Source organism: Hyperolius riggenbachi, chromosome 4, assembly GCF_040937935.1.
Source record: "Hyperolius riggenbachi isolate aHypRig1 chromosome 4, aHypRig1.pri, whole genome shotgun sequence".
NCBI classification, from domain to species: domain Eukaryota; kingdom Metazoa; phylum Chordata; class Amphibia; order Anura; family Hyperoliidae; genus Hyperolius; species Hyperolius riggenbachi.
The window spans coordinates 4,422,669-4,449,473 of record NC_090649.1 but is presented as its reverse complement, the minus strand read 5'-3'; the positions used below and the strand labels follow the sequence as shown (position 1 = coordinate 4,449,473).

At 52.8% G+C, this 26,805-nt stretch overlaps 1 protein-coding gene across 2 annotated transcripts in view; it reads left to right on the top strand.

Moving 5' to 3' along the window:
* The window catches only part of GCKR (glucokinase regulator), a 174,891-nt gene that overhangs the window by 57,261 nt on the left and 90,825 nt on the right, over positions 1-26,805 (top strand). For both annotated transcript variants that reach the window (XM_068279823.1, XM_068279822.1), the window contains one exon: positions 25,554-25,650. In XM_068279823.1, the coding sequence (XP_068135924.1) occupies positions 25,554-25,650 (97 nt within the window). The remainder of the gene's footprint in view (positions 1-25,553; positions 25,651-26,805) is intronic.

Below are 26,805 nucleotides of genomic sequence, written 5' to 3'. Positions count from 1 at the left end.
GCAGCGCGAGTGGTGAGGGCAGCAGGAGTGCATGGCGGTGACAGCAGAGCGAGCGGGTGCAGCCACAGAGTAGCAGTGCGAGTGGTGAGGGCAGGGGGAGTGTGCGGCGGTGACAGCAGAGGTGACAGCAGAGCGAGCGGGTGCAGCCACGGAGTAGCAGCGCGAGTGGTGAGGGCAGTGGCAGTGGTGACAGCAGAGCAAGCGGGTGCAGCCACGGACAAGCAGTGCGAGTGGTGAGAGCAGCGGGAGTGCGTGGCAGTGACAGGAGAGCAAGCGGGTGCAGCCATGGAGAAGCAGTGCGAGTGGTGAGAGCAGCGGGAGTGCATGGCAGTGACAGCAGAGGTGACAGCAGAGCGAGCGGGTGCAGCCACGGAGTAGCAGTGCGAGTGATTAGGGCAGCGGGAGTGCACGGCGGTGACAGCAGAGGTGACAGCAGAGCGAGTCGTGAGGGCAGCGGGAGTGCGCGGCAGTGACAGCAGAGTGAGTGGGTGCAGCCACGGAGTAGCAGAGCGAGTGGTGAGGGCAGCAGGAGTGCGCGGCAGTGACAGCAGAGGTGACAGCAGAGCGAGTGGGTGCAGCCACACAATAGCAGCGCGAGTGGTGAGGGCAGCAGGAGTGCAGTGACAGCAGAGCGAGCGGGTGCAGCCACCGAGAAGCAGTGCGAGTGGTGAGGGCAGTGGGAGTGGGCGGTGGTGACAGCAGAAGTGACAGCAGAGTGAGCGGGTGCAGCCACGGAGTAGCAGCGCGAGTGGTGAGGGCAGCAGGAGTGCGCAGAAGTGACAGCAGAGCGAGCGGGTGCAGCCACGGAGTAGCAGAGCGAGTGGTGAGGGCAGCAGGAGTGCGCGGCAGTGACAGCAGAGGTGACAGCAGAGCGAGCGGGTGCAGCCACACAGTAGCAGCGCGAGTGGTGAGGGCAGCAGGAGTGCAGTGACAGTAGAGCGAGCGGGTGCAGCTACGGAGAAGCAGTGCGAGTGGTGAGGGCAGTGGGAGTGGGCGGTGGTGACAGCAGAAGTGACAGCAGAGCGAGCGGGTGCAGCCACGAAATAGCAGCATGAGTGGTGAGGGCAGCGGGAGTGTGCGGCAGTGAAAGCAGAGCGAGCAGGTGCAGCCACGGAGTAGCAGCGCGAGTGGTGAGGGCAGTGGGAGTGCGCGGCTGTGACAGCAGAGGTGACAGCAGAATGAGTGGGTGCTGCCACGGAGTAGCAGCGCGAGTGGTGAGGGCAGCTGGAGTGCGCGGAAGGGACAGCAGAGCGAGCGGGTTCAGCCATGGAGCAGCAGCGCGAGTGGTGAGGGCAGCGGGAGTGCGCGGCAGTGACAGCAGAGTGAGCGGATGCAGCCACGGAGTAGCAGTGCGTGTGGTGAGGGCAGCAGGAGTGCGCGGCGGTGACAGCAGAGCGAGCGGGTGCAGCCACAGAGTAGCAGTGCGAGTGGTGAGGGCAGCGGGAGTGCGCGGCGGTGACAGCAGAGCGAGCGTGTGCAGCCACGGAGTAGTAGTGTGAGTGGTGAGGCAGCGGGAGTGTTCGGCAGTGACTGCAGAGCGAGCGGGTGCAGCCACGGAGTAGCAGCGCGAGTGGTGAGGGCAGGGGGAGTGTGTGGCAGTGACAGCAGAGCGAGCGGGTGCAGCCACGGAGTAGTAGCGTGAGTGGTGAGGGCAGCAGGAGTGCGCGGCGGTGACAGCAGAGGTGACAGCAGAGCGAGCGGGTGCAGCCATGAAGTAGCAGCGTGAGTGGTGAGGGCAGCGGGAGTGCGCGGTGGTGACAGGAGAGCACGTGGGTGTAGCCACGGAGAAGCACGGAGAAGCAGCGCGAGTGGTGAGGGCAGTGGGAGTGCGCGGCGGTGACAGCAGAGTGAGTGGGTGCAGCCACGGAGTAGCAGCGCGAGTGGTGAGGGCAGCAGGAGTGTGCGGCGGTGACAGCAGAGCGAGCAGGTGCAGCCAAGGAGTAGCAGCGCGAGTGGTGAGGGCAGCGGGAGTGCGCGGCAGTGACAGGAGAGCGAGCGGGTGCAGCCACGGAGTAGCAGCGTGAGTGGTGAGGGCAGCGGGAGTGAGCGGCAGTGACAGTAGAGCGAGCGGGTGCAGCCACGGAGTAGCAGCGCGAGTGGTGAGGGCAGCGGGAGTGCGCGGCAGTGACAGTAGAGCGAGCGGGTGCAGCCACGGAGAAGCAGCGAGTGGTGAGGGCAGGGGGAGTGTGTGGCAGTGACAGGAGAGCGAGCGGGTGCAGCCACGGAGTAGCAGCGTGAGTGGTGAGGGCAGGGGGAGTGTGTGGCAGTGACAGGAGAGCGAGCGGGTGCAGCCACGGAGTAGCAGCGAGTGGTGAGGGCAGGGGGAGTGTGTGGCAGTGACAGGAGAGCGAGTGGGTGTAGCCACAGAGTAGCAGTGAGTGGTGAGGGCAGGGGGAGTGTGTGGCAGTGACAGGAGAGCGAGCGGGTGCAGCCACGGAGTAGCAGCGTGAGTGGTGAGGGCAGCGGGAGTGTGTGGCAGTGACAGGAGAGCGAGCGGGTGCAGCCACGGAGTAGCAGCGAGTGGTGAGGGCAGGGGGAGTGTGTGGCAGTGACAGCAGAGCGAGTGGGTGCAGCCATGGAGTAGCAGCGTGAGTGGTTAGGGCAGCGGGAGTGCGCGGCAGTGACAGTAGAGCGAGCGGGTGCAGCCACGGAGTAGCAGCGTGAGTGGTGAGGGCAGCGGGAGTGTGTGGCAGTGACAGGAGAGCGAGCGGGTGCAGCCACGGAGTAGCAGCGAGTGGTGAGGGCAGGGGGAGTGTGTGGCAGTGACAGCAGAGCGAGTGGGTGCAGCCATGGAGTAGCAGCGTGAGTGGTTAGGGCAGCGGGAGTGCGCGGCAGTGACAGGAGAGCGAGCGGGTGCAGCCACGGAGTAGCAGCGAGTGGTGAGGGCAGGGGGAGTGTGTGGCAGTGACAGAAGAGCGAGCGGGTGCAGCCACGGAGTAGCAGCGTGAGTGGTGAGGGCAGCGGGAGTGCGTGGCAGTGACAGGAGAGCGAGCGGGTGCAGCCACGGAGTAGCAGCGAGTGGTGAGGGCAGGGGGAGTGTGTGGCAGTGACAGAAGAGCGAGCGGGTGCAGCCACGGAGTAGCAGCGAGTGGTGAGGGCAGGGGGAGTGTGTGGCAGTGACAGGAGAGCGAGCGGGTGCAGCCACGGAGAAGCAGTGAGTGGTGAGGGCAGGGGGAGTGTGTGGCAGTGACAGGAGAGCGAGCGGGTGCAGCCACGGAGTAGCAGCGTGAGTGGTGAGGGCAGCGGGAGTGCGTGGCAGTGCTGGTTAGTTGGAATCTGCGTCCTGTCAGATCCACGCAGTCACTAGCAGGACGGAGATTCCACCTACCTCACTCCGGGAGCGTTTAAAGGGTAATTTCTCAGTAAGGCAGTAAAATGAGAAACTAACAGGAATAAACGGAAAACATCTGCCCATGTGCACGCTCCATTTTGCACGCCCGCGGCCCAACGCCTACACACTTACCACTGGTAACGAATGCAACCCATGGACACAGGTCTCAGGGCTAGTGTTAGGGGTATTCAGGTGTTTGGGCTCCGAAACTTATCAGCAACAAATCTGCTGACTTCCTCTACAGTCAGAACGACTGGCAAAAAACAGAGGCACCCTGAGGTACAATAGACTCTGCCTGGGAGAGCTTACCCCGGTTAGCACAATAGGAAGTGTGGAAGCTCTTCCTTATCAGGCTGCACACATAAAACTTGGTGCAGTTTTGTTAAGTTAGCCCCCTATAACTATATAACCAACATATCTATGGGGGGACTTAGGGTTGGATATGATCATGCAACAGCTCTGGCCATCCATACTTCCCTGCCATCCATACTTGCCTGTCCTCCATACTTGCCTGTCCTCCATACTTGCCTGTCTTCCATACTTGCCTGTCCTCCATACTTGCCTGCCATCCATACTTGCCTGCCCTCCATACTTGCCTGTCTTCCATACTTGCCTGTCCTCCATACTTGCCTGCCATCCATACTTGCCTGCCCTCCATACTTGCCTGTCCTCCATACTTGCCTGTCCTCCATACTTGCCTGTCACTCACACTTGCCTGTCACCCATACTTGCCTGTCACTCACACTTGCCTGTCCTCCATACTTGCCTGTCCTCCATACTTGCCTGTCCTCCATACTTGCCTGTCCTCCATACTTGCCTGTACTCCACACTTGTTAGTCACCAGCCTCGGACTGACCCACCGAACTGCCGATGATTCCATCGGTGGGCCCCGCCTCCTGGGGGCCCCAGGGGGCCCCAGAGCCGGCACAGCGCAGGAAGGGGGGAAATTGGGCACACAGAGCGGCGGGGAGGGGGGAAGCTTCCCCCCCTCCATCACCTAGGGCCCCCCCTTCCGCGCTCCCCCTTCCGCACTCCCCCTCCCTCCAAAATTTCAGCTAGCGGTAGCGAGCGGGGAATAGCTTTATCGGCATGATAACATCAGTCATCAGAGGAGATCCATCGCTCTGTGTGCCGCTGGCTGGTCTCCATCTCCTGAAATGCACTGACTGACCAATCACGCTCTCACAGGAAGTACTACAAGAGCGTGATTGGTCAGTGCATTGCAGGAGAGACGGAGACCAGCCAGCGGCACGCAGAGCGATGGATCTCCTCTGATGACTGATGTCTTCATGCCGGTAAAGCTATTCCCCGCTCGCTGCCGCTGGCTGACATTTTGGAGGGAGGGGGAGTGCGGAAGGGGGAGCGCGGAAGGGGGGGCCCCTAGGTGAGGGAGGGGGGGAAGCTTCCCCCCTCCCCGCCGCTCTGTGTGCCCACTGCCCCCCTCCTGCGCTGTGGGACACCTGTGACCTGCGCCTGCGGCCTGCCTACCTAAAGGGGGGGGTGGGGCTCTAGGTGAGGGAGGGGGGAAGCTTCCCTGCCGCTTTCAGTGCCCACTGCCCCCTACCAAGCTGGGGGGAACTTAGACCTACCTAACTGGGGACACCTGTGACCTGCCTACCTAAACTGGGGGGGGGAGCTCCAGGTGAGGGAGGGGGGGCATTTTGTGGGGATATCTGCCGCCAATCTATTTGCATTTTGTGGGGATATCTGCTGCTAATTTGATTGCATTTTGTGGGGATATCTGCCGCCAATCTATTTGCATTTTGTGGGGATATCTGCCACTAATTTGATTGCATTTTGTGGGGTTATCTGCCGCCAATCTATTTGCATTTTGTGCGGATATCTGCCGCCAATTTGATTGAATTTTGCGGGGATATCTGCCGCCAATCTATTTGCCTTTTGTGGGGATATCTGCCGCCAATTTGATTGCATTTTGTGGGGTTATCTGCCGCCAGTCTGATTGCATTTTGTGGGGATATCTGCCGCCAATCTGATTGCATTTTGTCGGAAAATCTGCTGCCATTTGACTACTTGATGAATTATCATGAGGCATGTAACTACTTTATGACTTTATCTAAAATGTATCTGGTCAGACCTAATCTCTGTGAATAACACCGCTACTTATTTTGTGTGTTTTGTTTTATTTAAAGTCTGCCCATGACCCATCATGACCACGCTCATGTTCCAGTGCGTGGCGACACTCATTAATTTTTGCTGCGCCGCTGTCCTCAGAAGTGCTTACAATCTATTCCCTACCATAAAATCATGCAAAATTTCTAGAGTACATGTATATGTGAGCCCAAAATGGGATGGGGGGGGGAGCGGGGGGGGGGGCAGGATGAAACTACCTCGGTGGGCCCTTAGTGTCCCAGTCCGACCCTGCCAGCAGAGCCGGCCTTTGGGGGGGGCAAGTGGGGCAATCGCCCCAGGCCCCGCGCCTGAAGAGGCCCCGCACCCAGCAGACCTATTCCCTACTCTGCACAAACGCAGTTAGGTCCCGGGTGGCCGCAATCTCCAGCCTCCTTCTACTTCCTTCTCTCCACTGTACACTACTCGTAATCACAGCTGAGCTCCTCCCCCGAGCCAATAGAAAGGATCGAGGCAGCTGTCCCCGCCCCTACAACAAGTTTTGTGCCAGCTGCAGCCCGCTTTCTGGGAGAGAGAGAGAACATGTCCCCACAGCTCACATGGCAGGCAGGGGCATTCTATCAGCACAGGAGGACAACAGTGACACAGCTCAGTCACAGCACCATTCCCTGCAGCCTGCCCCGCACTGCACACGCTGTGAGTCAGACCTCGGACAAACCTGTAATTAATGTAACCCTTTCAGCTCTGAAGTGCAGCCAGAGGTAATTAAGTGCAACAGATAAGGAAACAGCACACACACTCAGCACACAAACTAAAAGTCAGTGAGCTGCTCAACACTGCTGCTGCTACATGATGCCTGTCAGAGCTTATTTATATAGGCTTATTTCCTGAATTGTAACCTGTATATGTGTATGAAAGATATTTCCATATAAGTTCCCTGAAGCATACCCTTGCAATGCCTGTTGTGTAATGTAGTACAGAGGTTTGCTGTATGTACAACTGCTATGCTTTTAAACTGTGCGGACTTGAATGTTACACAAGCTTTGATTCTATAATTACATTTCTGTTTCCCTGATCTTCCTCCAGCCCCCAGTATGTTGTGGGCTCCCTCAGTGTGCGTCCAGTTCTGACCATTCCTCCACTGCCCACTGTGGTGCTCGGAGACTACTGTGCGTGTGTGGCCCTGGCTGTGCATGTGCTTGGTCTCGTTCCCATGGATGGTAGTGCTCTGAGCCTGCACAATTACAAGGTGATGAACGCTCCTGGCCAATGGAACAAGACCAAGCACAAGTATTTTCGTTCACAGTACACATAAGACAGTCCGTGCACCGCTTCCTTTAAACACATTTATTTCCCCAATGATCGTCATCAGCAGATGGATAGGCACATGTACAGTCACAGCTTGTATTCATATACATATATAATGAAGCGATCTGACCTGTGCCGAGGACGGGTGCGGGAGTGTGACCAGGGGGTGAGAGGACGGCGCAACAGCCGTTCCGCGCCGGTGTGGCGCTTGTTCACGTGCGAATGTCGTCGCGCTGGAGCAAGTACAATATTTGACAAAGGAAGCCCGTATACGCCGCCATTTGCCCTAGGACATTCGCACGTGAACAAGCGCCGCACCGGCGCGGAACGGCTGTTACGCCGTCCTCTCACCCCCTGGTCACACTCCCGCACCCGTCCTCGGCACAGGTCAGATCGCTTCATTATATATGTATATGAATACAAGCTGTGACTGTACATGTGCCTATCCATCTGCTGATGACGATCATTGGGGAAATAAATGTGTTTAAAGGAAGCGGTGCACGGACTGTCTTATGTGTACTGTAAACGAATTGATGATTGAATTAGCCTGCTTGCACGCTTTCGCACATAAGGAACCAAACTGTGGAAAGGAACAGGACGGAGTTTTTCACTAATTTATGGTGCAGTAGACCTACTCATCCCCCCACCACTGAGTGCCGGGCAACCAGTATCTTTTGTGCCAAGCACAAGTATGGCCAGGGCAGTGCATGCACAATAGTCCCCAACTACCAGGGTGGGCAGCGGAGGAACGGATGGGACTGGATGCACATTGAGTGATACTACAACCTACAGGGGCTGGAGGAAGACCCAGTTAAGCCTCATCTACACGGGTAGCTGAGTCGGCGATGTGGCTTATCAATCGAGCCGCTAATGCGGCTCGATTGATAGGATCCGACAGGTCGGATCTTGCTACCGCCGATTCCCTGCTTGTTCCCCGCGAGGGGACAATGGCAGGGAATCGAGCGGAAGATAAGCGGCGCCGGCGGGGACGAGCCGGGAATCGAATCCGGTGCACGAGCGGGGACGCGCGGGGATGTGGAAGAGGCGATCCGGCGGCTGCTCGAGCCGCCGGATCACCTCCACATCTCCCTGTGTAGACGGGGCTTAAAGTATAAAATGTAGACCATTCATCTTATGGATCAGTGCATGACTGACTTGTGTATATAAAGCACTGGGTGTGGGTTTTGCTGGGATTGTGACTTGTTTTTTCTGTCTTGTGGAGTACAATTTTTTTAAAAATTAATGTTTCCTTTTTGCATTTGTTAATTTGGTGCACATGGTTGCTGCATTTCTTTATTGAAGGCATATGGTGGCTACATTTGTCTGTTGGCTGCACATGTTGACTGCATTTTTCTATTGGAGGGGACATGGTGGTGGAATCTGTCTATTGTGGTCACACCGTGGTGGCATTTTTCTATTGGAGGGGACATGGTGGTGGCATTTGTCTATTGTGGTCACACCGTGGTGGCATTTTTCTATTGGAGGGGACATGGTGGTGGAATTTGTCTATTGTGGTCACACGGTGGAGGCATTTGTCTGTTTGGGGGCACACAGTGGCTGCATTTGTCGATTGGGGTTTCTGCTAATAGAGGGGTCTGAAATGACCTGTTGCATCCACTAATGTAGCCTAAAAAATTAAAATGTGTGACCACACCCAGATTGGGTCACCTACCTATCTAACCTATACAGGGTGTGTATTTTTACATAGTGTGTGTGTGTGCATATACAGTAAGTATGTATGTATCCACAGCATATCTGTGTCTTTAGGCCCCGCATATGATTCTCGCCCCAGGCCCCGCAAACTGTAAGGCCGCCTCTGCTGCCAGTCACCCATACTTGCCTGTCCTCCACACTTGCCTGTCCTTTATACTTGCCTGTCCTCTATACTTGCCTGTCCTCCACACTTGTCAGTCACCCATACTTGCCTGTCCTCCGTACTTGCCTGTCCTTTATACTTGCCTGTCCTTTATACTTGCCTGTCCTCTATACTTGCCTGTCCTCCATACTTGCCTGTCCTCCATACTTGCCTGTCCTCCACACTTGCCTGTCCTCCACACTTGCCTGTCCTCCACACTTGCCTGCCCTCCATACTTGCCTGTCCTCCACACTTGCCTGTCCTCCACACTTGCCTGTCCTCCACACTTGCCTGCCCTCCATACTTGCCTGTCCTCCATACTTGCCTGTCCTCTATACTTGCCTGTCCTCCACACTTGCCTGTCACCCATACTTGCCTGCCTCCATACTTGCCTGTCCTCTATACTTGCCTGTCCTCCATACTTGCCTGTCCTTTATACTTGCCTGTCCTCTATACTTGCCTGTCCTCCACACTTGCCTGTCCTCCACACTTGCCTGTCCTCCACACTTGCCTGTCCTCCACACTTGCCTGTCCTCCACACTTGCCTGCCCTCCACACTTGCCTGTCCTCCACACTTGCCTGTCCTCCACACTTGCCTGTCCTCCACACTTGCCTGCCCTCCACACTTGCCTGTCCTCCACACTTGCCTGTCCTCCACACTTGCCTGTCCTCCACACTTGCCTGTCCTCCACACTTGCCTGTCCTCCACACTTGCCTGTCCTCCACACTTGCCTGTCCTCCATACTTGCCTGTCCTCTATACTTGCCTGTCCTCCACACTTGCCTGTCACCCATACTTGCCTGCCTCCATACTTGCCTGTCCTCTATACTTGCCTGTCCTCCATACTTGCCTGTCCTCCATGTGACAATCCAGCCCCGCAATCCCGTTGAGATCTGCTCCCGTTAGAGTACGCAGGAAGTACAGGTGCAGACGGACAACAAGACCGGTTGCTGGATCGTCAGAGGGAAGAAAGAAAAGGCGACAGAGCGTGCCAATCCCATCTAATCTGCTCCCGTTAGCATACGCAGGAAGTACGGTGAACAAATTGTTCATAAAAATTGGTCACGCAGCTGCCGACAATATGTTATGGGACAAACATCCACCAATCCCGTATTACTAGGCCACTGTTGCCATGCAGGCTTCATGCACTAGAGACTGCTGGAGGCAAATTCACTGTGTGCGTAGTAAACTGTTAAGATTGGTTGGAGGTGCCCATACATGTACAATTCTGATTGTATATACAATCGGTAAACTAAAAATATCGATTTCGCGCTGGAAATCGGGTAAATACACTGCCACTACTGCCTGATTGAGGAGCAGACAGTCTCCAACTAGGGCGAAAAGACCCCAACGCTATCATAATATGGTAGCCAGCCCAATCACGTTCAACACGTTCCAGTCACCATTCGGGGAATAGTCACTTCCGACGGCTTAAAGACTGTGAGCAATGTGACGTTAAAGAAAGGTTACTGGGTCCCAATATGATGCAATCTCGAATTGTATTTACAATCGAGAAACGAAAGTTATCGATTTCGCACAGGAAATCTGGACACCTGTGACCTGCGGCCTGCCTACCTAAAGGGGGGGGGGCTCTAGGTGAGGGAGGGGGGAAGCTTCCCTGCCGCTTTCAGTGCCCACTGCCCCCTACCAAGCTGGGGGGAACTTAGACCTACCTAACTGGGGACACCTGTGACCTGCCTACCTAAACTGGGGGGGGGGAGCTCCAGGTGAGGGAGGGGGGGCATTTTGTGGGGATATCTGCCGCCAATCTATTTGCATTTTGTGGGGATATCTGCTGCTAATTTGATTGCATTTTGTGGGGATATCTGCCGCCAATCTATTTGCATTTTGTGGGGATATCTGCCACTAATTTGATTGCATTTTGTGGGGTTATCTGCCGCCAATCTATTTGCATTTTGTGCGGATATCTGCCGCCAATTTGATTGAATTTTGCGGGGATATCTGCCGCCAATCTATTTGCCTTTTGTGGGGATATCTGCCGCCAATTTGATTGCATTTTGTGGGGTTATCTGCCGCCAGTCTGATTGCATTTTGTGGGGATATCTGCCGCCAATCTGATTGCATTTTGTCGGAAAATCTGCTGCCATTTGACTACTTGATGAATTATCATGAGGCATGTAACTACTTTATGACTTTATCTAAAATGTATCTGGTCAGACCTAATCTCTGTGAATAACACCGCTACTTATTTTGTGTGTTTTGTTTTATTTAAAGTCTGCCCATGACCCATCATGACCACGCTCATGTTCCAGTGCGTGGCGACACTCATTAATTTTTGCTGCGCCGCTGTCCTCAGAAGTGCTTACAATCTATTCCCTACCATAAAATCATGCAAAATTTCTAGAGTACATGTATATGTAAGCCCAAAATGGGATGGGGGGGGGGAGCCGGGGGGGGGGGGGGCAGGATGAAACTACCTCGGTGGGCCCTTAGTGTCCCAGTCCGACCCTGCCAGTCACCCATACTTGCCTGTCCTCCACACTTGCCTGTCCTTTATACTTGCCTGTCCTCTATACTTGCCTGTCCTCCACACTTGCCAGTCACCCATACTTGCCTGTCCTCCGTACTTGCCTGTCCTTTATACTTGCCTGTCCTCTATACTTGCCTGTCCTCCATACTTGCCTGTCCTCCATACTTGCCTGTCCTCCACACTTGCCTGTCCTCCACACTTGCCTGTCCTTTATACTTGCCTGTCCTCTATACTTGCCTGTCCTCCACACTTGCCTGTCCTCCACACTTGCCTGTCCTCCACACTTGCCTGTCCTCCACACTTGCCTGTCCTCCACACTTGCCTGTCCTCCATACTTGCCTGTCCTCCACACTTGCCTGCCCTCCATACTTGCCTGTCCTCCACACTTGCCTGTCCTCCACACTTGCCTGTCCTCCACACTTGCCTGCCCTCCATACTTGCCTGTCCTCCATACTTGCCTGTCCTCTATACTTGCCTGTCCTCCACACTTGCCTGTCACCCATACTTGCCTGCCTCCATACTTGCCTGTCCTCTATACTTGCCTGTCCTCCATACTTGCCTGTCCTCCATGTGACAATCCAGCCCCGCAATCCCAGTGTTCTCCCCAGGCTCTTTTAGCCGGGTGCTCCACCCGGCTAGATTTGGTGACCACCCGGCTGTCATCAGCTCACCTTCTCACCTCCTCCTATGCTGTAAGCAGAGTTGCCCTGTATTTTCATCTCGACCCACCCGGCTACTTTTTCATGCCACCCGGCTACTATTCCATGCCACCCGGCTGGAAAAAAATTCTGGGGAGAACACTGAATCCCATTGAGATCTGCTCCCGTTAGAGTACGCAGGAAGTACAGGTGCAGACGGACAACAAGACCGGTTGCTGGATCGTCAGAGGGAAGAAAGAAAAGGCGACAGAGCGTGCCAATCCCATCTAATCTGCTCCCGTTAGCATACGCAGGAAGTACGGTGAACAAATTGTTCATAAAAATTGGTCATGCAGCTGCCGACAATATGTTATGGGACAAACATCCACCAATCCCGTATTACTAGGCCACTGTTGCCATGCAGGCTTCATGCACTAGAGACTGCTGGAGGCAAATTCACTGTGTGCGTAGTAAACTGTTAAGATTGGTTGGAGGTGCCCATACATGTACAATTCTGATTGTATATACAATCGGTAAACTAAAAATATCGATTTTGCGCTGGAAATCGGGTAAATACACTGCCACCACTGCCTGATTGAGGAGCAGACAGTCTCCAACTTGGGCGAAAAGACCCCAACGCTATCATAATACGGTAGCCAGCCCAATCACGTTCAACACGTTCCAGTCACCGTTCGGGGAATAGTCACTTCCGACGGCTTAAAGACTGTGAGCAATGTGATGTTAAAGAAAGGTTACTGGGTCCCTATATGATGCAATCTCGAATTGTATTTACAATCGAGAAACGAAAGTTATCGATTTCGCACAGGAAATCTGGTACTACCTAATCCTAGAAGGAAGAAACGGTTATTTACAACCTAGCTAGCAAATTAACAATTTATAAGCAAATCATAAAACAATGCGGTAGTATGACTGACTCTTCAGAGGGCAGATTCGTTATAGCAGCAATCAGATGACCAGAACAGGCACAAGACTGAACGATAAAAATCGTTAGTTTATTTCTAAACTACATACACACAGCTTACTTTAGAACAGTTTGGTTTGATAGAGAGTAGAGATGAAAAAAAAAACAGAATGTCTTAATATACAGTTCAAATACCGTTATTGGTAGTCCATGCGGCAATCGCAAGTCTTTGGCGAAAGTCCAAAATGGCGGTTGCCATGCGGCCAACAGGCCTTTGTTAGAATTCGTTCCAAGATGGAGGTTTTGGCCCGTGTCCTTGCGGGCTGCCAGGATGTTACTAGGCGTCAGATTAAAGGTAAAGGACCCAGAGCTTTCTGGGCTCTCTGTGGTTATAGCCCCGACTCCAGCAAGGAGGGGTTAGGGGGCGTGGATCACACACCTCTTTGGAACAGGAGATCTGCCCGCCCCTCGCATGAACACAAAAATATAGCTGAGTCATGATAGGTGTGCTAATCTTCAAACCATACAGGTTATGTTAAATCTAATAACATTTTCAGGTCGATCAGAATTTAACGATAACAATGATATCAAACTTGGGGGGTTTAGAGTGAACGAAGACCCCAAAATGCATATCTCTGCTTTGGCAGGGCTTACCTTTAATTCAGGAAACATCCAATTGTGTGGTTGGTTCCGAATTTCATAATAAGCGGGTTCTAAAGGCCGTTGCCTATTTGGAAAGTCATCTTCATGACAAAAGATATATTTCATATTTGTGAGATCAAAGATAGGTCAGCTGGGAGATGGATTCTCTTTTCTAGAGAAAAGACGCCTTAGAGGAGATGTAATTAACATGTATAAATACATCAGAGGGCAATATAATAGCTTGGCGGGTGAGCTTTTTGTCCCTAGGCCTTCTCAAAGGACTAGAGGACATGATCTGCGCATGGAGGAAAAACGTTTTAGCCATTTATTTAGGAAAGGGTTCTTTACAGTAAGAGTGATTAAGATGTGGAATGCATTGCCACAGAAAGTCGTTATGGCAAACTCATTACCTGCATTTAAAGGGGGCTTAGATGCTTTCCTTGCGTGGAAAGACATCCATGGCTACAATTACTAGGTAAGGCCTAATGATGTTGATCCAGGGATTTTATCTGATTGTCATCTGGAGTCGGAAAGGAATTTTTCCCTTAAGGGACTAATTGGACCATGCCTTGTAAGGGTTTTTTCACCTTCCTCTGGGTCAACAGGGATATGTGAGGGAGCAGGCTGGAGTTGTACTTTGTACTGGTTGAACTCGATGGACGTATGTTTTTTTTCAACCAAAATAACTATGTAATAACTATGTAATAACTATGATCCTTCAGCTGAGGTAATCCTGAGAGAACCCCCCTGCTGTGATCGGTTCCTAGCAGTCTGGAGGAAGGGGCGTTTTATTAGCTTCTGTCCATCTAATCTCTGATGGATGAGCTATAACCTTTCCAGGGATGCTGGGGGAACCACTTTAACACCGAGGTGAGAAGAGCTGTAATTAGAAGCTACCAAAGAGCCAGGGTTTGTTAGCAGCCAGAGAGTAAGAGAAAAAAAGTGGATTTTAAACCAACAAATGTCAGTTTGGTTGGTTTGCGAAGAAACTGGCGTTCGTAACTCCATGACGCATTCAATGGGCTCGATTCACAAAGCGGTGATAACCCAGTTATCACGCCTAAAAGACTTTAGGCGTGATGACCTTTTCACCACTGAGTTATCACCGATTTTTCCTGCTCTTCGCGCGAAGTTACCGCGCGTAAGAGCGTTCGCGCGTACGCGCGTGAGAGCGCGCGCAAAGTCCCATAGGGCTTAATGGGATCTTCGCGCGAAGCGTCGGGTGTTGCGCGCGCACTTACGCAACTTCGCGCGAGTTTCTTCTTATCATGCCTAAAGTGACTTCAGGCGTGATAAGGGCCTTTTCACCATGGTGCTAACACTTTGCACCGCTTTGTGAATCGAGCCCTTTAGGCGTGATAACCATTGCACCATGCTGGTGAAAAGCCAGTTTAGGCGTGATAAGTTTAGGGGCTTGATTCACAAAGCGGTGCTAACAGTTAGCACGCTGGTGAAAAGCCCTTTATCATGCCTAAACTCAGTTTAGGCATGATAAGTTTAGGTGTGATAAGTTTAGGTGTGATAAGTTTAGGTGTGATAAGTTTAGGTGTGATAAGTTTAGGCATGCTAAGTTTAGATAAGTGTAGATAGCGTGCAAAGTCCCGCACGCAAAGCAGCGCCATTAAATTCTATGCAAAGTGCACCAGACTTTGCTAGCGCAAAACTTTTGATCAGCTGTGCACTGCGGTGTTAACGCAGTTTGGGCTCGATTCACAAAGCGGTGCTAACCCAGTTAGCATGCCTAAAAGACTTTAGGCATGATAACCATTGCACCATGCTGGTGAAAAGCCAGTTTAGGCGTGATAAGTTTAGGTGTGATAAGTTTAGGTGTGATAAGTTTAGGCATGCTAAGTTTAGATAAGTTTAGATCGCTTGCAAAGTCCCGCACGCAAAGCAGCGCCATTAAACTTTATACAAAGTGCACCAGTCTTTGCTAGCGTAAAACTTTTGATCAGCTGTGCACTGCGGTGCTAACGCAGTTGGCGCTTAAACTTAGCATGCCTAAACTTATCACACCTAAACTTATCATGCCTAAACTTATCACACCTAAACTTATCACACCTAAACTTATCATGCCTAAACTGAGTTTAGGCATGATAAAGGGCTTTTCACCAGCGTGCTAACTGTTAGCACCGCTTTGTGAATCAGGCCCTTAGTGCTTAAACTTATCATGCCTAAACTTATCACACCTAAACTTATCATGCCTAAACTTATCACACCTAAACTTATCACACCTAAACTTATCATGCCTAAACTGAGTTTAGGCGTGATAAAGGGCTTTTCACCAGCGTGCTAACTGTTAGCACCGCTTTGTGAATCAGGCCCAATATGTCATATCGACGGCGTCACACTCCAAACTTGCCTGTCCTCCATACTTGCCTGTCCTCCATACTTGCCTGTCCTCCATACTTGCCTGTCCTCCATACTTGCCTGTCCTCCATACTTGCCTGTCCTCCATACTTGCCTGTCCTCCATACTTGCCTGTCCTCCATACTTGCCTGTCCTCCATACTTGCCTCTCCTCCATACTTGCCTGTCCTCCACACTTGCCTGTCACCCATACTTGTCTGTCCTCCATACTTGCCTGTCCTCCATACTTGCTTCTCCTCCATACTTGCCTGTCCTCCACACTTGCCTGTCACCCATACTTGTCTGTCCTCCATACTTGCCTGTCCTCCATACTTGCCTATCACCCATACTTGTCTGTCCTCCATACTTGCCTGTCCTCCATACTTGCCTGTCCTCCACACTTGCCTGTCACCCATACTTGCCTGCCATCTATACTTGCCTGTCCTCCATACTTGCCTGTCCTCCATACTTGCCTGTCCTCCATACTTGCCTGTCCTCCATACTTGCCAGTCACCCATACTTGCCTGCCATCCATGCTTGCCTGTCCTCTATACTTGCCTGTCCTCCATACTTGCCAGTCACCCATACTTGCCTGCCATCAATGCTTGCCTGTCCTCCATACTTGCCTGTCCTCTATACTTGCCTGTCCTCCATACTTGCCTGTCCTCCATACTTGCCTGCCCTCCATACTTGCCTGTCCTCCATACTTGCCTGTCCTCCACACTTGCCTGTCACCCATACTTGCCTGCCATCTATACTTGCCTGTCCTCCATACTTGCCTGTCCTCCATACTTGCCTGTCCTCCATACTTGCCTGTCCTCCATACTTGCCAGTCACCCATACTTGCCTGCCATCCATGCTTGCCTGTCCTCTATACTTGCCTGTCCTCCATACTTGCCAGTCACCCATACTTGCCTGCCATCAATGCTTGCCTGTCCTCTATACTTGCCTGTCCTCTATACTTGCCTGTCCTCCATACTTGCCTGTCCTCCATACTTGCCTGTCACCCATACTTGTCTGTCCTCCATACTTGCCAGTCACCCATACTTGCCTGCCATCCATACTTGCCTGTCCTCCATACTTGCCTGTCCTCCACACTTGCCTGTCCTCCATACTTGCCTGTCCTCCATACTTGCCTGTCCTCCATACTTGCCTGTCCTCCATACTTGCCTGTCCTCCATACTTGCCTGTCCTCCATACTTGCCTGTCCTCCACACTTGCCTGTCCTCCATACTTGCCTGTCCTCCACATTTGCCTGCCCTCCATACTTGCCTGTCATCCATACTTGCCTGCCCTCCATACTTGCCTGTCCTCCACACTTGCCTGTCCTCCATACTTGCCTGTCCTCCATACTTGCCTGTCCTCCATACTTGCCTGTCCTGCACACTTGCCTGTCCTGCACACTTGCCTGTCCAGCACACTTGCCTGTCCTCCACACTTGCCTGCCCTCCATACTTGTCTGTCCTCCACACTTGCCTGTCCTCCATACTTGCCTGTCCTCCACACTTGCCTGTCCTCCATACTTGCCTGTCATCCATACGTGCCTGTCCTCCATTCTTGCCTGTCCTCCATACTTGCCTGTCCTCCATACTTGCCTGTCCTCCATACTTGCCTGTCCTCCATACTTGCCTGTCCTCCATACTTGCCTGTCCTCCACATTTGCCTGTCCTCCACACTTGCCTGTCACCCATACTTGCCTGTCCTCCATACTTGCCTGTCCTCCATACGTGCCTGTCCTCCATTCTTGCCTGTCCTCCATACTTGCCTGTCCTCCATACTTGCCTGTCCTCCATACTTGCCTGTCCTCCACACTTGCCTGTCCTCCACACTTGCCTGCCCTCCATACTTGCCTGTCATCCATACTTGTCTGACCTCTACACTTGCCTGTCATCCATACTTGTCTGTCCTCCACACTTGCCTGTCCTCCATACTTGCCTGTCCTCCACACTTGCCTGTCATCCATACTTGTCTGTCCTTCACACTTGCCTGTCCTCCACACTTGCCTGTCCTCCATACTTGCCTTCCATCCATACTTGCCTGCCCTCCATACTTGCCTGTCCTCCACACTTGCCTGTCCTCCATACTTGCCTTCCATCCATACTTGCCTGCCCTCCATACTTGCCTGTCCTCCACACTTGCCTGCCCTCCATACTTGCCTGTCATCCATACTTGTCTGTCCGCCACACTTGCCTGTCCTCCACACTTGCCTGTCCTCCACACTTGCCTGTCATCCATACTTGCCTTCCATCCACACTTGCCTGTCCTCCACACTTGCTAGTCACCCACACTTGCCTGTCCTCCACACTTGCCTGTCCTCCACACTTGCTAGTCACCCATACTTGCATGTCCTCCACACTTGCCTGTCCTCCACACTTGCCTGTCCTCCACACTTGCCTGTCCTCCACACTTGCCTGTCACCCATACTTGCCTTCCATCCATACTTGCCTGTCCTCCATACATGCCTGCCCTCCATACTTACCTGTCCTCTATACTTGCCTGTCCTCCATACTTGCCTGTCCTCCATACTTGCCTGTCCTCCATACTTGCCTGTCCTCCATACTTGCCTGCCATCCATACTTGCCTGTCCTCCATACGTGCCTGTCCTCCACACTTGCCTGTCCTCCACACTTGCCTGTCCTCTATACTTGCCTATCCTCCATACTTGCCTGTCCTTCATACTTGCCTGTCCTCCATACTTGCCTGTCCTCCATACTTGCCTGTCCTCCATACTTGCCTGTCCTCCACACTTGCCTGTCTTCTATACTTGCCTGCCATCCATACTTGCCTGTCCTCCACACTTGCTAGTCACCCATACTTGCCTGTCCTCCACACTTGCCTGTCCTCCACACTTGCTAGTCACCCATACTTGCCTGTCCTCCACACTTGCCTGTCCTCCACACTTGCCTGTCCTCCACACTTGCCTGTCACCCACACTTGCCTTCCATCCATACTTGCCTGTCCTCCATACTTGCCTGTCCTCCATACTTGCCTGTCCTCTCTACTTGCCTGTCCTCCATACTTGCCTGCCCTCCATACTTGCCTGTCCTCCATACTTGCCTGTCCTCCATACTTGCCTGTCCTCCATACTTGCCTGTCCTCCATACTTGCCTGTCCTCCATACTTGCCTGTCCTCCATACTTGCCTGCCATCCATACTTGCCTGTCCTCCATACGTGCCTGTCCTCCACACTTGCCTGTCCTCTATACTTGCCTGTCCTCCATACTTGCCTGTCCTCCACACTTGCCTGTCTTCTATACTTGCCTGCCATCCATACTTGCCTGTCCTCCACACTTGCTAGTCACCCATACTTGCCTGTCCTCCACACTTGCCTGTCCTCCACACTTGCTAGTCACCCATACTTGCCTGTCCTCCACACTTGCCTGTCCTCCACACTTGCCTGTCCTCCACACTTGCCTGTCCTCCACACTTGCCTGTCCTCCACACTTGCCTGTCACCCACACTTGCCTTCCATCCATACTTGCCTGTCCTCCATACTTGCCTGCCCTCCATACTTGCCTGTCCTCTATACTTGCCTGTCCTCCATACTTGTCTGTCCTCCATACTTGCCTGTCACCCATACTTGTCTGTCCTCCATACTTGCCTGTCACCCATACTTGTCTGTCCTCCATACTTGCCTGTCCTCCATACTTGCCTGTCACCCATACTTGTCTGTCCTCCATACTTGCCTGTCACCCATACTTGTCTGTCCTCCATACTTGCCTGTCCTCCATACTTGCCTGTCCTCCATACTTGCCAGTCACCCATACTTGCCTGCCATCCATACTTGCCTGCCATCCATACTTGCCTGTCCTCCATACTTGCCTGTCCTCCACACTTGCCTGTCACCCATACTTGCCTGTCCTCCATACTTGCCTGTCCTCCATACTTGCCTGTCCTCCATACTTGCCTGCCATCCATGCTTGCCTGTCCTCTATACTTGCCTGTCCTCCATACTTGCCTGTCCTCCATACTTGCCAGTCACCCATACTTGCCTGCCATCCATGCTTGCCTGTCCTCCATACTTGCCTGTCCTCCACACTTGCCTGTCACCCATACTTGCCTGTCCTCCATACTTGCCTGTCCTCCATACTTGCCTGCCATCCATGCTTGCCTGTCCTCCATACTTGCCTGTCCTCCATACTTGCCTGTCCTCCATACTTGCCAGTCACCCATACTTGCCTGCCATCCATGCTTGCCTGTCCTTTATACTTGCCTGTCCTCCATACTTGCCAGTCACCCATACTTGCCTGCCATCCATGCTTGCCTGTCCTCTATACTTGCCTGTCCTCCATACTTGCCTGTCCTCCATACTTGCCTGTCCTCCATACTTGCCTGCCATCCATACTTGCCTGTCCTCCATACTTGCCTGTCCTCCACACTTGCCTGTCACCCATACTTGCCTGCCCTCCATACTTGCCTGTCCTCCATACTTGCCTGTCCTCCATACTTGCCTGTCCTCCATACTTGCCTGTCCTCCACACTTGCCTGCCATCCATACTTGCCTGTCCTCCATACTTGCCTGTCCTCCACACTTGCCTGTCCTCCACACTTGCCTGTCCTCCATACTTGCCTGTCCTTCATACTTGTCAGTGACCCATACTTGCCTGTCCTCCATACTTGCCAGTCACCCATACTTGCCTGCCATCCATACTTGCCTGTCCTCCATACTTGCCTGTCCTCCACACTTGCCTGCCCTCCACACTTGCCTGTCCTCCATACTTGCCTGTCCTCCATACTTATGTCAAACAGTAGTGTTGCGCTCAACATTCAACAGTGCTTCGTATTTTAAAGTTCATCAGTCTGTTCTCCATCCACTTATCCAAATGCTGCTCTTCCTCCCATTAAAAGCAATAAATTTAATGTTTAATCAAATAAAATTATAAATACAGAGTGCACTCACATTCCATACGATAAAATGCGCCAGTTTCGTCATCAATGACTCATCATGCCCCTGATGAGTCATTGATGATGAAACCGGTAGGGCGGGGCCTCGGTCGTGGTGCGAGAGATGCGGAGAGTACCTGCAGCGGCTATTAGGACGTCCGAAGGATTTACTATATGCGCATTTTATCGTATGGAATGTGAGTGCACTTTGTATTTATAATTTGATTTTATTTTATTTGAATAAACGTTATTACGCTATGGCAACTTTTGCTCTGAGTTCTTGAAGGGAAAAGAAGTTGGATGTGCTTATGAACGGTTGTACAAAGCGTGGTTGCTGGGTTCCTTGCGATCAGCCAAAGTTTCTGGTGAGCAGATAACATAGCCTTTATCACACACGGGAGAGATCACAGCACAGTGTGTTGGAGGTGTGTTTGGCACAGTGGGGAGTGGGATCACGATGATCTAAGCATAACAAGATTACGCTATGTTTGCCTCTCTCTGCTTGCTTCCGAGCATTTGAACTGCTGGAGCCTGGAAGACCAGGAGGAACAGGAACAGTACATGTGAATATTGCTGACTATAACTAATCAGCTACAAGTTCTGGTGAGCGCATTTTATTGCTTTTAATGGGAGGAAGAGCAGCATTTGGATAAGTGGATGAAGAACAGACTGATGAACTTTAAAACACGAAGCACTGTTGAATGTTGAGCGCGACACTACTGTTTGACAAACATAATTTACAGGGTGGTGATACCAACCCATAGTGTGGCGAACCATTTTTATAGTGTGTCAGCTATTGAATTGGTTAGATTTGTGTTGAGAAAAGAGGAGCGCATATACCGCTTAAATTTATCTGTCCTCCATACTTACCTGTCATCCATACTTGTCTTCCATCCACACTTGCCTGTCCTCCACACTTGCCTGTCCTCCACACTTGCCTGTCCTCCACACTTGCCTGCCCTCCATACTTGTCTGTCCTCCACACTTGCCTGCCCTCCATACTTGTCTGTCCTCCACACTTGCCTGTCCTCCATACTTGCCTGTCCTCCATACTTGCCAGTCATCCATACTTGCCAGTCATCCATACTTGCCTGTCCTCCATACTTGCCTGTCCTCCATACTTGTCTGTCCTCCACACTTGCTTGTCCTCCACACTTGCCTGTCATCCATACGTGCCTGTCCTCCACACTTGCCTGTCCTCCATACTTGCCTGTCCTCCATACTTGCCTGTCCTCCATACTTGCCTGTCCTGCACACTTGCCTGTCCTGCACACTTGCCTGTCCTGCACACTTGCCTGTCCTCCACACTTGCCTGCCCTCCATACTTGTCTGTCCTCCACACTTGCCTGTCCTCCATACTTGCCTGTCCTCCACACTTGCCTGTCCTCCATACTTGCCTGTCCTCCATACTTGCCTGTCCTCCATACTTGCCTGTCCTCCATACTTGCCTGTCATCCATATTTGTCTGTCCGCCACACTTGCCTGTCATCCATACGTGCCTGTCCTCCATACTTGCCTGTCCTCCATACTTGCCTGTCCTCCATACTTGCCTGTCCTCCACATTTGCCTGTCCTCCACACTTGCCTGCCCTCCATACTTGTCTGTCCTCCACACTTGCCTGTCCTCCATACTTGCCTGTCCTCCACACTTGCCTGTCCTCCATACTTGCCTGTCCTCCATACTTGCCTGTCATCCATACTTGTCTGTCCTCCACACTTGCCTGTCATCCATACTTGTCTGTCCTCCACACTTGCCTGTCCTCCACACTTGCCTGTCCTCCACACTTGCCTGCCCTCCATACTTGCCTGTCATCCATACTTGTCTGTCCTCCACACTTGCCTGTCATCCATACTTGTCTGTCCTCCACACTTGCCTGCCCTCCATACTTGCCTGTCATCCATACTTGTCTGTCCTCCACACTTGCCTGTCATCCATACTTGTCTGTCCTCCACACTTGCCTGTCCTCCACACTTGCCTGTCATCCATACTTGTCTGTCCTCCACACTTGCCTGTCCTCCATACTTGCCTGTCCTCCACACTTGCCTGTCATCCATACTTGTCTGTCCTTCACACTTGCCTGTCCTCCACACTTGCCTGTCCTCCATACTTGCCTTCCATCCATACTTGCCTGCCCTCCATACTTGCCTGTCCTCCACACTTGCCTGTCCTCCATACTTGCCTTCCATCCATACTTGCCTGCCCTCCATACTTGCCTGTCCTCCACACTTGCCTGCCCTCCATACTTGCCTGTCATCCATACTTGTCTGTCCGCCACACTTGCCTGTCCTCCACACTTGCCTGTCCTCCACACTTGCCTGTCCTCCACACTTGCCTGTCATCCATACTTGCCTTCCATCCACACTTGCCTGTCCTCCACACTTGCTAGTCACCCATACTTGCCTGTCCTCCACACTTGCCTGTCCTCCACACTTGCTAGTCACCCATACTTGCCTGTCCTCCACACTTGCCTGTCCTCCACACTTGCCTGTCCTCCACACTTGCCTGTCACCCATACTTGCCTTCCATCCATACTTGCCTGTCCTCCATACTTGCCTGCCCTCCATACTTACCTGTCCTCCATACTTGCCTGTCATCCATACTTGTCTGTCCTCCACACTTGCCTGTCATCCATACTTGTCTGTCCTCCACACTTGCCTGTCCTCCACACTTGCCTGTCCTCCACACTTGCCTGCCCTCCATACTTGCCTGTCATCCATACTTGTCTGTCCTCCACACTTGCCTGTCATCCATACTTGTCTGTCCTCCACACTTGCCTGCCCTCCATACTTGCCTGTCCTCCATACTTGTCTGTCCTCCACACTTGCCTGTCATTCATACTTGTCTGTCCTCCACACTTGCCTGTCCTCCACACTTGCCTGTCATCCATACTTGTCTGTCCTCCACACTTGCCTGTCCTCCATACTTGCCTGTCCTCCACACTTGCCTGTCATCCATACTTGTCTGTCCTTCACACTTGCCTGTCCTCCACACTTGCCTGTCCTCCATACTTGCCTTCCATCCATACTTGCCTGCCCTCCATACTTGCCTGTCCTCCACACTTGCCTGTCCTCCATACTTGCCTTCCATCCATACTTGCCTGCCCTCCATACTTGCCTGTCCTCCACACTTGCCTGCCCTCCATACTTGCCTGTCATCCATACTTGTCTGTCCGCCACACTTGCCTGTCCTCCACACTTGCCTGTCCTCCACACTTGCCTGTCATCCATACTTGCCTTCCATCCACACTTGCCTGTCCTCCACACTTGCTAGTCACCCATACTTGCCTGTCCTCCACACTTGCCTGTCCTCCACACTTGCTAGTCACCCATACTTGCCTGTCCTCCACACTTGCCTGTCCTCCACACTTGCCTGTCCTCCACACTTGCCTGTCCTCCACACTTGCCTGTCATCCATACTTGCCTTCCATCCACACTTGCCTGTCCTCCACACTTGCTAGTCACCCATACTTGCCTGTCCTCCACACTTGCCTGTCCTCCACACTTGCTAGTCACCCATACTTGCCTGTCCTCCACACTTGCCTGTCCTCCACACTTGCCTGTCCTCCACACTTGCCTGTCCTCCACACTTGCCTGTCACCCATACTTGCCTTCCATCCATACTTGCCTGTCCTCCATACTTGCCTGCCCTCCATACTTACCTGTCCTCTATACTTGCCTGTCCTCCATACTTGCCTGTCCTCCATACTTGCCTGTCCTCCATACTTGCCTGTCCTCCATACTTGCCTGCCATCCATACTTGCCTGTCCTCCATACGTGCCTGTCCTCCACACTTGCCTGTCCTCTATACTTGCCTGTCCTCCATACTTGCCTGTCCTCCATACTTGCCTGTCCTCCATACTTGCCTGTCCTCCATACTTGCCTGTCCTCCACACTTGCCTGTCTTCTATACTTGCCTGCCATCCATACTTGCCTGTCCTCCACACTTGCTAGTCACCCATACTTGCCTGTCCTCCACACTTGCCTGTCCTCCACACTTGCTAGTCACCCATACTTGCCTGTCCTCCACACTTGCCTGTCCTCCACACTTGCCTGTCCTCCACACTTGCCTGTCCTCCACACTTGCCTGTCACCCACACTTGCCTTCCATCCATACTTGCCTGTCCTCCATACTTGCCTGCCCTCCATACTTGCCTGTCCTCTATACTTGCCTGTCCTCCATACTTGCCTGCCCTCCATACTTGCCTGTCCTCTATACTTGCCTGTCCTCCATACTTGCCTGTCCTCCATACTTGCCTGTCCTCCATACTTGCCTGCCATCCATACTTGCCTGTCCTCCATACGTGCCTGTCCTCCACACTTGCCTGTCCTCTATACTTGCCTGTCCTCCATACTTGCCTGTCATCCATACTTGCCTGTCCTCCATACTTGCCTGTCCTCCATACTTGCCTGTCCTCCATACTTGCCTGTCCTCCACACTTGCCTGTCCTCTATACTTGCCTGTCCTCCACACTTGCCTGTCCTCCACACTTGCCTGTCCTCCACACTTGCCTGCCATCCACACTTGCCTGCCATCCACACTTGCCTGCCATCCACACTTGCCTGTCCTCCACACTTGCCTGTCCTCCACACTTGCCTGTCCTCCACACTTGCCTGTCCTCCACACTTGCCTGTCACCTATACTTGCCTGTCCTCCACACTTGCCTGTCCTCCACACTTGCCTGTCCTCCACACTTGCCTGTCATCCATATGTGCCTGTCCTCCACACTTGCCTGTCCTCCATACTTGCCTGTCCTCCACACTTGCCTGTCCTCCACACTTGCCTGTCCTCCACACTTGCCTGTCCTCCATACTTGCCTGTCACCCATACTTGCCTGTCCTCCACACTTGCCTGTCCTCCACACTTGCCTGTCCTCCATACTTGCCTGTCCTCCATACTTGCCTGTCCTCCATACTTGCCTGTCCTCCATACTTGCCTGTCCTCCATACTTGCCTGTCCTCCATACTTGCCTGCCATCCATACTTGCTTGCCACCCATACTTGCCTTTCAGCGCCTGCCCCCTGATCCTCCCTCTCCTCCTGCCTGCAGGGTGCGGCCTTTGCCATCTCTCATGAAGACTTTGTGAAGAACGTCCTCCCATCTGTCTCTGAGGTGGACACCGTCCTCTTCCTGTTCACTCAGGATGGTAAGTCCAACACACACGGGATCCACGAGAAATGTGCTGCGAGACATCTGGGGGTAATTGTAGGGGGGAGGGGGAGGCTATTCTCTGTGTTGTCTCACCTTCTGCTGGTTGTCATTGGTTCAGATGCATATGCAATGGAAGGCAGAATGTTTAGCATCTCTATCAGGCAGGCACTGTAGCCCTGAGGAAGAGATGTGGACGGCCACGAAACATGTTGTGTCACACCACAGGAAGCTTGCACTGCTGCACTCCTCCTGTATTGTTGCTATTCTTCTTGCAGCTCCATTCAGGCCTGATATCATGTATATGAGCTGTATAAACCACAATATTGTAATGATATATTGGCCAATAATAACCCTAGAAAGGGTAACACTGGTAGAACCCCCTCCTCTGTATATAACAAAATACACATGTGAAGTACAGTAACACCTGCAGAGCGCACAGACGTGTTCCCACATGTGGCCAGACTCTCCACAGCCAGATTCACCCAGAACACCTGTGAGGCCTGGATCACACGGGCAGCAGAATGGCGGGCTTGTCAAGCAGTTGAGCGTCCCGCCTGCCCGGCCTCCACCAGAGTTCCGGTCTGCCCCGCCAGCGTCCCATCTGCCCCCTATGCCCCTGTGTCCCATCTGCCCTCCACCAATATCCCGTCTGCCCCCCCCCCCCCCAGCATCTTGTCTGCCCCCCCAGCATCCCTACTGCCCCTCCAGCATCTCGTCTGCCCCCCACGCCCCCGTATCCCATCTGCCCCTCACCAATGTCCTGTCTGCCCCCCCCCCCCCCAGCATCCCATCTGCACCCTCAGCATCTTGTCTGCCCCCCAGTGTCCAGTATGCCCCCCAATCCTGTCTGCCCCCCCCAGCATTCACTGCATGGCAACCTCATTGCATTCACTGCATGGCAACCTCACTGCATTCCCTGCATGGCGACCTCACTGCATTCATTGCATGACAACCTCACTGCATTCATTGCATGGTGACTTCATTGCATTAATTGCACAGTGACCTCACTGCATTCATTGCATGACAACCTCACTGCATTCATTGCATGGTGACTTCACTGCATTAATTGCACAATGACCTCACTGCATTCATTGCACAGTGACCTCACTGCATTCACTGCACGGCGACCTCACTGCATTCACTGCATGGC